Source organism: Lipotes vexillifer, unplaced genomic scaffold, assembly GCF_000442215.2.
Source record: "Lipotes vexillifer unplaced genomic scaffold, Lipotes_vexillifer_v1.1 scaffold463, whole genome shotgun sequence".
Lineage (NCBI taxonomy): Eukaryota > Metazoa > Chordata > Mammalia > Artiodactyla > Lipotidae > Lipotes > Lipotes vexillifer.
The window spans coordinates 46531-58763 of NW_006779398.1; the positions used below are offsets into that span (position 1 = coordinate 46531).

Consider the following 12233-nt stretch of genomic DNA (forward strand, 5'->3'; position numbering starts at 1 on the left):
GTGTGTGTGTGTGTGTGTGTGTGTGTGTGTGTGTGTGTGTGTGTGTGTAGCTGGAACCCAGCTCTCAATTTCTCTCCTTTGCTTCTTTTGGGAGGTATTAATGCCTAGAGTGGTACTTATTCAACAAGTAGAAACAAAATTTATTTCAAGCCCAATTAAAGAACAGATTTCAATGCTTTAGTCTGCAACTGTTAAAACTTCAAGAAAGTCTTATAAGTAAACTCATACCAGATTGTGAGCCACAAGAAGGATTCTACTTTAGAGACAATTGTCCTGCAGGGTTCTTTGGCTCAGAGTTTATATTTCCTACAGTTTTACCTATAAAGTTGTCTTGTGTATTTTGTTTATGACAAATTTCTTGGGTAATACTTAACTTCAAGTTGCTTTTAACTGTGTTAAATTTCTTTTTTCCCCAAAATAATCATTACAGATTAAGTGGAATTGGTTCTTTTCAGCTTTATAAGCCATCCATAAATGTTGTAATATGTACTTTTTCTGTATTATTTCCTTTCTCAGCCTACAAGATGAATTAAGAATTGGGTTTTGTTACCTAGTCTTTTAATCTTTTAAAAATATTTTAATAATTAAATATGTCAAACTTTATTATGATATATTCTCTGAGATTTATTTAACTATGTATTTTAGGATATTGGTGCAGGAAAAGGCAAATACTATGCTGTCAATTTTCCAATGAGAGATGGTATAGATGATGAATCATATGGGCAGATATTTAAGCCTGTAAGTATTATTATTTTCAGAAATGAAAAGGAATTCTAAAATGTTTTTTAGAGACATTAACATTTGTTACCTTGTACATAGATTATTTCAAAAGTGATGGAGATGTATCAACCTAGTGCTGTGGTACTACAGTGTGGTGCAGACTCACTATCCGGTGATAGACTTGGTTGCTTCAATTTGACAGTCAAAGGTAAGCAATTTGAAGGGTGATATTCCAGGAAAAAAGTTTTTTTTCTTCCTAAGAACTTCCCATAAAAGTTGTCATTTAATTTTTACCTGCTATTTTAACAGGGAGCCATGTGTTTTTTATGGGTTTTTGTCATATGTATGTATCTTTTATTTTGTCAAATTTATGTATATATTCATACGTGAGTCGTTTTATAAGGCTTGTTGCAATACCAACCAAGGCAGCGATTTTCTTTTTTTAAAACTTTTATCTATTTGTTTATTTATTCAGTTTTATTGAGATGTTGTTGGCATACAGCACCATGTGAGCGTAAGATGTACAACATAATGATTTGACTTCAATATCATGATTTCAGCATCATGAAATGATTAACACAGTAGGTTTAGTGAACACTCATCTCCTATAGGTACAACATTAAAGAAATACATTAAAAATATGTATATTTTTCTTTGTGATGCAAACTCTTAGGATTTACTCTCTTTAACAGCTTTCATTTATAAAATACAGCAGTGTTGATTATCTTTATCGTGTTGTACATTTCATCCCTAGTACTTATTTATCTTTTAACTGGAAGTTTGTACCTTCTGACTATTTTCATCTAATCTCCCCTCCCCTGACTCCTTGCCTCTGGTAATCACAAATCTGATCTCTTTTTCTATGAGTTTGTTGTTTGTTTTCGAAATACAACTGACCTACAACACTATGTTAGTTCCTGGTCCACAACATGTGGTTTGATATTTCTATACATTTCAAAATGATCACCATGCTAAGTCTAGTTGTCACCTGTCATCATACAAAAATATTATATTACTATTGACTATATTTCCCACTCCGTACATTTCATACCTGTGACTCATTTATTTTGTAACTCAGTGTTTGTACCTCTTAATCTCCCTCATATATTTCTCTCTTCCCCTCTGGCAACCATCTGTTTGTTCTCTATATCTGTGACTGTTTCTGTTTAGTTATGTTTGTTCATTTGTGTTTTTGATTCCACATATTACACTTAGCATAATTTTCAACAATTTTTGTTGATTCTTTTGGTGCTTACCTTTCTTTAAATAACATGCAAGCTTTTCTTTCTTTCTTTTTTTTTTTTTTGACTGCACCATGCAGCATGTGGGATCTTAGTTCCCTGACCAGGAATTGAACCCAGGTCCTCCTTGGCAGTGCGAGCGTAGAGTCCTAACCACTGGACCACAGGGGAATTCCCCAAGCTTTATTATGTTTAACTTTTAATTTTAACCTTGTATATTCACTTTCCATTGTGAAAGAAGAGGGAGCCACCACTTTGTCCCCAACACATGCATACACCCTTCCAATATTTCCATTTTTACAGTTTAAATCTGGTATTTAGACCAGAATTTTGGTCATGGTATTCAGTGTTAATGGCATCACCAGCAACATTAAAGCATGTTTCAGCTGATTCAATTTCCCTTTTGCATAACTTGTTTTTCCCCATACAGTTTTGTCATTTCCATAGTTTTCTCCTTACTCATTAATAAATTGCCAGTATTTATGAATAGTACATTATATTCAGATGGAGAAAGTGTTCTGTCAGTTTTACCTCCATGAAGTACAGCCTTCTGACTTGTTCCTGTTTGGGTGAATTTCCTCTGTAGATCTGGTAACATCGAGCTGTTCTTTGCTTATAAGTGTTGAAATCAACATATGATAGAGGTCCAGACCAAAGTAAAGATCACCATTATGGAATGAACTGCTAGGGTATAAGAGTAAATCTGAAATTTTATTTAATAAGTTCTTAAAATTTATTATGTGTGGATTAGTTGTGATTTTTCACAGATATTGTACATGATTTTGGAGTTGTTTCCCTTGTGAACTTTTAGGTAACAAGTTCATGTTCTGCTTTGAATTCTCTCATAAAATGTGAAGAATTCTCAAGTAGAACTTCTTCCAGAACAACTCTTGGCATAAATGGAATTTAATAACTAAATACAGGTATTAAAGGCTATTTTATTTGATGTTACGATAGCTCCTATGCCAGCCAGCATTAGAATTATGACATAATCAATCTATTCTGCTTATATTAGGTTGAACAATTTGAAATTAATTGCCCCTTTTCTTGCTAGGTCAAAAGTGGCCAAAGAGCAGCAGTTTCGTATTGTTGAAAATAATGTGCAGATAACCATCTGTTTCCTCAAAATGGATACAGTCTTCTTAAAATCTACTTAATGTACTCTTAAGATGTGTATTAACTTGTCAGTTTTCTTAACTCTTTGAAAGTTATTAATGACGTTGTACTTAAAGGCAATAGCTTTCATAATCACAAACTACAGCATTTTATTTTACTCTTACTATAAATCTATATTTCAACTGACTGATAGAATATCCATTGTATAAAGCATGTAAAGATATTTGCAATCCCAAATGTCAAACTTGATTCCAAGCTTTCTCCACTGCCAGCTTCAATTCAAACTGCTAAAGTCAGTTTACCTCTTGTCTGTCTCCTTTCTATCTTACTTTATATTGATACTGTTGTTTGCTCTCCCATTCTTTATTTTTATAAATTTTAGCCTTTAAAAAATTCCTTTATAATCATTTTTATCAGGTTTTGAGATGAAAGAAAAGTAAATGTCTTTGTTTAGCCAGCTATCTTTACTGTTATCTTTAAGTTAACTGTTTATTTCATCTTTAAAAAATACCCAAACAGTTTTCCTCTATTATAAGAAGCCTAGATTTTCATAATTGCAGTAATAACAGTTGGGTTATGAATCATATAACATAACTGTTTTTATATACCTATATGTTTTTATATATGTTTATGTGTTTACACTTTTTATGTCCTTATACATAATTTCACGTATTTATACATATTTGTATACCCTTTTTTTTTTAACATCTTTATTGGAGTATAATTGCTTTACAGTGGTGTGTCAGTTTCTGCTTTATAATGAAGTAAATCAGTTATACATATGTCCCCATATCTCTTCCCTCTTGCATCTCCCTTCCTCCCACTCTCCCTATCCCACCCCTCTAGGTGGTCACAAAGCATATAATGTAACTATTGAAGAGTACTTAATGAAAATGCTCACAGTATAGTTACATGAAGAAAACATACCATTAAGCTTTTAAAAGTTAAAAAGGATTGGAAAAGAATATTCAAAAAACTATCTTTGGATGATAGAATTTTAGGTAGTTTTTTCTTTGTACTATTTTGATTTTTCCAAAATATTCAACATACATCAATTTCTTCTCTAATTGAAGGATTTTTTTCTTGCTTTAAACATTAACTTGTGTTTCTGAATGATGATGATAATATAAGAAGTTACTAGTAACTCGTAACTGATTTTTAAACTATGACATCCAAAGGAAATATTTTGTTTTCATGTTAGGTTTACTTTATACTGAAATTTCTACATATAGAAATTGGTTGAAGTTTTTTTGCGGTACCTGGGGCCTCTCACTGTTGTGGCCTCTCCCGTTGCGGAGCACAGGCTCCGGACGCGCAGGCTCAGCGGCCATGGCTCATGGGCCCAGCCGTTCCGCGGCATGTGGGATCTTCCCGGACCAGGGCATGAACCCATGTCCCCTGCATCGGCAGGCAGACTCTCAACCACTGCGCCACCAGGGAAGCCCCCGAAGTTTTTTATAATAGTAATAGATACTAATTTTATAATTTTAGGTAAGTTAAGAAAAATGTCCGTAATACCACTGCCTAACGATAACCTATAGTTAAATCTGTATAGCCTTACATAATTTTTCTGTATATGTCTATGGAGGAAAGTGGTAACAAAAAGTCAGTTTAGATTAGATTATACAATGTTTCATTGCAACCTCACTTATTTTTTCCCCCAGGTAACCTCACAGGAACATAATATCTTCATATCACATTAATAAAATATGTTATATTCATATTTTAATATTAATATAGTTGTATATTTGATCAGGGACACTTGCTGACATAGCCAGTTATGTCTTACTGTGTTTTGTATATCATTGCATAAAAGGTGTTTTATTGATAAAAGTTTTAAACTAGAAATTTTCACATATTAAAGCCATTTTGGTTATTGTTTATATTATCTTTTTAAAATTTATTTTTCCAACTGTTACAATGTGCAGATGTATTGTTACCCAAATTTTCTTTGTTTTAGGTCATGCTAAATGTGTAGAAGTTGTAAAAACTTTCAATTTACCATTACTGATGCTTGGGGGAGGTGGATACACAATCCGCAATGTTGCTCGATGTTGGACATATGAGACTGCTGTTGCCCTTGATTGTGAGATTCCCAACGGTAAGTAAGTGTTCTCATTTTGATGTCTTTATTGGATGAACTGTCAGTTCATAGAAAAAGATGTTTAGGTGATTACAATTGATTCCCAAACCATGTAAATAGGAGAGCAGTCACTTAATGAATTCATTTTGCATTCACTTTTAAACATTTTCTCTGGAAATATTTCACAACTTGAATCTGGATTTTGTGCATGGATTTGTGTGAAAATTGAGCTTTTAATATGTAACTTTATTTCATTGTTTTTGATAGAATTGCCATATAATGATTACTTTGAGTATTTTGGACCAGACTTCAAACTGCATATTAGTCCTTCAAACATGACAAACCAGAACACTCCAGAATATATGGAAAAAATAAAGTAAGACATCATTGAATTGATTTGATAAACATTTCATCTTGATACAGCGTTAGGAGTTTTTAGAGGGCCAAATGCAGTAGGTCATTTTAGCTTTATACATAGGTATTTCCTTTGTCAAAAGTATTTGAAACCTTAAGGTTATTGATTAATTTTATAAAATAATGGAAAATATATGGGATTCGTAGCTCAAAAGTATTTCCATTTTCTGTTCGTTAAAATGGATTTTTCAATTGAAAGGGGCACTATAAATTTTATATTTTCTTACCTTACATGAAAGTGAAATTTATTTTCATTGAAACATTTTGATAAAGCTTTATCTAAGAACGGAGTGTTTAGAGAGACATTGTAGTACACAGACCTGGGTTTGTGTCCTCTCTTTACCACACACTAGCTCTGACTTTTGGCAAGTTAATTTGCCTTTGTGCTTATATTTCCTCATCCTTGAAATGGGAGATGAAATAGTATCTATCTTGTAAATTTTGAGGATTAAACGGGTTAATAATATGTAAAGTATCAGTGCTCAGTAAATGTTACTATTTTAATTCATAGGTTAAGCTAGATAAAAGATGCAATTTTTTTGCATAATGTTTCCTCTTATATTTAAAAGGAACTTGAAAGAAAATAATTTTTTCTAATAACTGCACATATTGTAATTTAGACAGCGTTTATTTGAAAATTTACGCATGTTGCCACATGCACCTGGCGTCCAAATGCAAGCTATTCCAGAAGATGCAGTTCATGAAGACAGTGGAGATGAAGATGGAGAAGATCCAGACAAGAGAATTTCTAGTAAGATAGTCCCTTGATATGTATTGTTACATTTTTCTGGTTTATTAAAAGAATACTATAAATTGAAGGTTTTGGTGGCCCAAGAACTTCACATGTTTTCATGAGCAGCAGTCCCCAACCTTTTTGGCAGCGGGGACTGGTTTCGTGGAAGACAGTTTTCCCACAGACCAGGGGTGGGGATGGTTCAGGTGGTAATGAAGGCGATGGGGAGCAGCAGATGGAGCTTCACTGATTCGCTCGCCCGCCGCCCACCCCCTGCTGTGCGGCCTGGTTCCTGACAGGCTGCAGACCAGTACTGGTCCATGGTCCGGGGCGTTGGGGACCCCTGTTCATGAGCACACTATCATTACTTGTCTTTATTTTTACCATTTTTTTAATCTTACGTGGATTTAATTTCCTATGTCTCAAAGCTTGATTGGAGTATCAGCCATTTCAGTTTATTTGACTACATATATGATCAAAAGTTTCCACAAATTAACCACTTATGTAGAGTGAGTTGAATAACATTAAGCACCTCCTGTTTGATTCTACAGTCTAATTCCACTTAATATGATTCATAGGTTTATAGCATAATGGTATGCTATCACGGTATAGACATTCTAACATACTTGGTGTTCATGATATTTTTTATTTTCTCAGCTCTGAAACTCTCAGCTCTGAAATAAAGGATTACTTTTTATTTGAAGACATCATTCCCACTACCTATCAGGAAAACACAGTTTTTTCCCTCTAAAGTTGTTTGTTTTTTTAATGAGATCTGCAAATGTTTTTCTTGTTTCTTTGAATTATTTCTTCCTAAATCTAAATTTTCAGTATTTAGCAAGCCATGCATTCAGTTCTAATCTTAAAATCTGTTATCCTTACTTTTAAATGTGGTGATTGGCTAGTTCTTTTGTAGAGGGGTGCACTTAACAATTGTAAAACCTGTGACTGCTTTTGCCAAAACTTTTATTAAAAATCTTTAATGTATCAGTTCGAGCATCAGACAAACGGATAGCTTGTGATGAAGAATTCTCAGATTCTGAGGACGAAGGAGAGGGAGGTCGTAGAAATGTGGCTGATCATAAGAAAGGAGCAAAGAAAGCTAGAATTGAAGAAGACAAGAAGGAAACGGAGGACAAAAAAACAGGTCAGATTTATTTTTTGATTAATGTTTTAATTGTAAGTTTTTGAAAGTGAGCTATACTGCAATTTTTATGAGCTCCTGAAGTCAATGATGCAAGTATTGGAGGGGGTGAGTGTGCTAAGTAGGTGACTTTTTTTCTTCCCCCCCATGTAAGTAAGCTCTTTTAATTAGAGCTCTCTGAATGTTATTAGTCACATTTGTTTTTATATTACAGGAAACTATCTCTTCTTGATGACATAGGCTTAAAATAGTGAACACTGCACTATGATATAGATTGGTAAGAGAGAGGACAAAGTGGTTATAGATCCATATGTAGCCTGTGAACAGCGCTGAAATTCTAAGATAATTTGTAACTACCTGTTTGTTGAGAAAATAGATGCTTTAGGGCATTGAATTTGCTACCAGAATGTGTTACTTTTATCTGAGTTTCCAGAGCACTTACACATACCTGGGTCATTTTATTTTATTTAACACATTGTATTATAGCACCTCATTAGGGACTTTATATATCTCTCTGCTAGATTGAGCTGCTCATGGCTAGAGAATGCAATGTGCTAAATATCTGTATTCTTGCACTTGGTGCATTTCCTGATGGATACCTGATACCTATATGCAAGTAAAGGTGATGAGCACAGGTTTTAGTTGACCTGTTAATTTTGACCCTGTAGCATGTGGAAAACTGATTCAGAGATACTGGTCCAACATCCTTTTCCTATCATATTGAAGTTATGTGAGTAAGCTGGCTCTCGTGTTCTTTTTTACTAGAGAGTTAGGAATCCATAGCATGTCTGACACATCTAGTTCTGTTCTTTTTCGTGGGTTGACTCCTCTATACGCTACTGTTCTCTATCTACCATTTTATAATTTTAACTTCCCAATGTATTACAATGATGGCTCCAGTCTACTCTTGTGTACTGATTGACATCCAGAAATTCCAGCTGTGATGGAGGTAAGAAGGACTTAGCTTTAGTTGTAGAATTTTTCTAGTATTTTTTTCTCTTACTGTTCATTTGTCTTGTCTGGTTTTTCTGTTTGTTTGTTTGTTTGTTTGTTTTCCTTTTTGGTGTTTCTTCCTGTTTTGAAATCTTTATCTTTTCTGTGCTTTTTCTTCCAAACAGGAAAGTGGGTGCACTATGGTGCTTATCTTTCATTGCTATTTAAGCTAAAAATGAGAGTACTTTTTGATCTGGCTTAATGGCCTGGTGGTGGATTAATCTCATAGTAGTTCCTTTTGTTACTGATATGATAATGAAATTTGGTAATGAAATTCTTCTTATAGGGTCTTGCATTTGTTAAAATCTTGCAGCCTACAACTAAAAGAAATATTACCATAGAAAACATTTTTAAAAACCTGTAGTTCAAAACCTGAAGTTAGGAATGTTTCTTTTCTCTACCTCACTATCCCATTTAGCACTTTGAATTATTAAATTTGCACATCCTAAATTAAGCCAGAAGCCTAAACAAATGTCATAGTAACCATATTGCCATGTGTTTGTATTATAATCAGTGCCTCACAACTTTGGTTCATTTGCTTATCTAAAGAAAAAATTTAGTACATTTGGGCTAATTTGTTTCAGTGATCTTGAATAGGTAGTGTTGCTCCTCCTGTTTCATTCATTTTTTTTTAAATGGTAAAGTTTTGGTACTTATATAGTGAGGGTTAAAAACTAATGGTTAGGGCTTCCCTGGTGGCGCAGTGGTTGAGAGTCCGCCTGCCGATGCAGGGGAAATGGGTTCGTGCCCCGGTCTGGGAAGATCCCACATGCTGCGGAGCAGCTGGGCCTGTGAGCCATGGCCGCTGAGCCTGCGTGTCCGGAGCCTGTGCTCCGCAACGGGAGAGGCCACAACAGTGAGAGGCCCACATACCGCAAAAAACAAAAAAAAACACTAATGGTTACATAAGTAATAGAATTTAGCTTCTGTTTTGTCTCTGGCCTCTAATTCTATCCCCTTCTCACAGTACTCCAGCCACATTGGTCTTTCAGTTCTTCCTTCCAGCCTAATTCCTTCTTGCCTCAAAGTCCTTTTAAGTTTTCCCTCTGTTCAAGATACTTCTCCCCGTTTCCCACCCAAAAACTATTCGTTCTTCAGAATGTCTCTCAAACGTCACTTCTTCATCATAGCCTTTCCTAATCTCCCACAGTGCTGTGCTCATGTCTGTAGGCTGGACTTGTTCACAGCACATATCCTGGCTGTAGTGCTGTGATCCCATAGAAGAAAACTTCCCAAAGGCAGGACTACAGTGTTATACTGGCACCTTGAACCTCTGTCATTTAGTACAGCACCTAACACAAAGCTTATTTAGTTACTGATTTCATGAATAGTAAGATTGTATATGGCAGTTTTTTATATTTTAAGTAAGATATATTTTAAAATAAAATGTATACACTTTATATTTCAAATTAGGTGTTAATCTTTTCCCAATTTTTGTTTTTAGATGTTAAAGAAGAAGATAAGTCCAAGGACAATACTGGTGAAAAAACAGATACCAAAGGGTAAACTATATTCTTTATCTAGTAATTTTCATATACTATAAAAATAATGAGCACATACTGGGGTTGGGGTGGGTGTACATGTGTTCTTTTGAGAAGTACTGAACTGAACCTGGAATATCAGTAAGTTGTGAGATGCTCTGAATTTTAGTCTGTAATGGTGCATAAGACAATATATGTATCTTAACTATTAGTTTGTATGTCATCTACTTTCTCATTTTTCATTATGTAGCTTGCTTTTAAAGAATTACAAAGACTGGTAATAATCAGTATTGTAACTGAATATAGATCAGTTTATATTCTTGAACATAATTTATCTGAGCCTTGTTTTGCTATTAACTTTTTAAAAAAAATTTATTTATTTTTGGCTGCGTTGGGTCTTCATCGCTGCACACGGGCTTTCTCTAGTTGGGGCGAGCGGGGGCTACTCTTCTTGCAGTGCGCGGACTTCTCATTGCGGTGGCTTCTCTTGTTGCGGAGCATGGGCTCTAGGCGTTAGGACTCAGTAGATGTGGCTCGTGGGCTCTAGAACGCAGGCTCAGTAGTCGTGGTGCACAGGCTTAGTTGCTCCGTGGCATGTGGTATCTTCCAAGACCAGGGCTCAAACCTGTGTCCCCTGCATTGGCAGGTGGATTCTTTAACCACTGTGCCACCAGGGAAACTCGCTATTAACTTTAATACAGGCACTCGTGATCTTTCATGGTGCTCTTATTTCTGTATACATGAATTTTTAGTGTTGTGAGACAGGTAAATTTAAGAAGCACTGGGCTAGCATAACATAATTTTTTTTTTAAACTGTACATAATTTTTTTAAAAACTGTAGTTGAGGTTTTTATTGTTGGAAAGCATGTAAAAAGCTTGGCCACACATAATCTTGTGCTAGCCTTCATAGGATGACTTGGAATAGATTGTAAAACCACTAGAAAGATCAAGGCAGTCAGTACTCCAAAAACACTCAAGGCACTATCAGCTTAATGTGTTTCTTGGTATGAGCCAAGAATGAGGACTCAATTAAAGACTGATCCATTGGTCGGTACATTTAAATGGTGATTGTGCTGTTTTTAATACTTCATGTTGCCTCTTTTAACAGAGCCAAATCAGAACAGCTCAGCAACCCTTGAATTTGAGAGTCTCATCACTTTCAGTGAGGAAATATTGGGAAGAAAAATGTTTTCTTTTTGAAGACTTCTGGCTTCATTTTATACTACTTTGGCATGGACTGTATTTATTTTCAAAATGGCTTTTTTTGGTTTTGTTTTTCTTGGCAAGTTTTATTGTGAGTTTTCTAATTATGAAGCAAAATTTCTTTTCTCCACCATGCTTTATGTGATAGTATTTAAAACTGATGTGTTATTATGTCAAAAAACTGCTCTATTAAAGAAGTAATTGGCCGTTCTGAGCTGATTTTTCCATCTTTTGTAATTATCTTTATTAAAAAATTGTACTTGGATTGTCTTTTGTCTGTTTATTACCTCATGGAGTCTTTTTTCATAGGCTAATGACATGACTGTTTCTGTAGAAATAGAATACCCTAGAGGTGGAAGATACTGATTTGCAACTTCAAAGACATCCATAAACTATTTCTTCAGGAAATTACTGTATTTACAGTAATTATTATTTCTTAATGTAATAGGAGTTCTACAGTCTTGTCCTCTATAGGTTAACCAGTCAATATTGGTGAAGATTGTCATCTCATTATCATATTTTATCTCTGAAATTAATGATACAAGCTATGCAATTGAGATATAGGGATTATCTTTGAGCTGAACCAAAGATTCTCAAAAACTGGAGATTTTGAGTTGAAAGAAGTCCATAATCAGAAAAGGAAACTATAGCTTCCATACTGAGCTATATGTGACTCTTTTGCCAACCCCCAAAATAAACCAAGTAGACAAGAAATTGTATAGTTGTGTTTTACCAGAACTTTCCTGTGTTTATATTAAGGCTAAAATAAAACCTGCTGTATAGACAAAACCTGGTTCTTGTACTGCATTTACATGGTATCCAGGTTCCACAATTACACCCATGTTTCCAAATCAAGGAAATCAACACTTAAAAGTCATTTATGGTTCAATTTATTGAGTGTCTACACATTAAGGCTTTGAGTATGCATCTGAACATAAAGGGGAAAATGCCTGCTCCTATAGCTTACATTCTAGCAATAGAAAGCAGACACATGGGGTAATTTCTACTAAAATATGCAAAGGAGAAAGTAAAACATTTCAGAAACTTGCCAAAGTCAGTGAAATCTGTCTTTTCACAAAGCCCAAATTGATTATTTTGAGATAAA

At 34.6% G+C, this 12233-nt stretch overlaps 1 protein-coding gene across 1 annotated transcript in view; it reads left to right on the plus strand.

Annotated features, from left to right (window-relative positions):
• The window catches only part of HDAC2 (histone deacetylase 2), a 31245-nt gene extending 19847 nt beyond the window's left edge, over positions 1-11398 (plus strand). The window contains exons 7-14 of the mRNA XM_007452591.1: positions 646-738; positions 820-928; positions 5038-5178; positions 5428-5536; positions 6195-6325; positions 7299-7454; positions 9889-9946; positions 11034-11398. Of these exons, the coding sequence (XP_007452653.1) occupies positions 646-738; positions 820-928; positions 5038-5178; positions 5428-5536; positions 6195-6325; positions 7299-7454; positions 9889-9946; positions 11034-11064 (828 nt within the window). The 3' untranslated portion in view covers positions 11065-11398. The remainder of the gene's footprint in view (positions 1-645; positions 739-819; positions 929-5037; positions 5179-5427; positions 5537-6194; positions 6326-7298; positions 7455-9888; positions 9947-11033) is intronic.
• Positions 11399-12233: the final 835 nt, after the last annotated feature.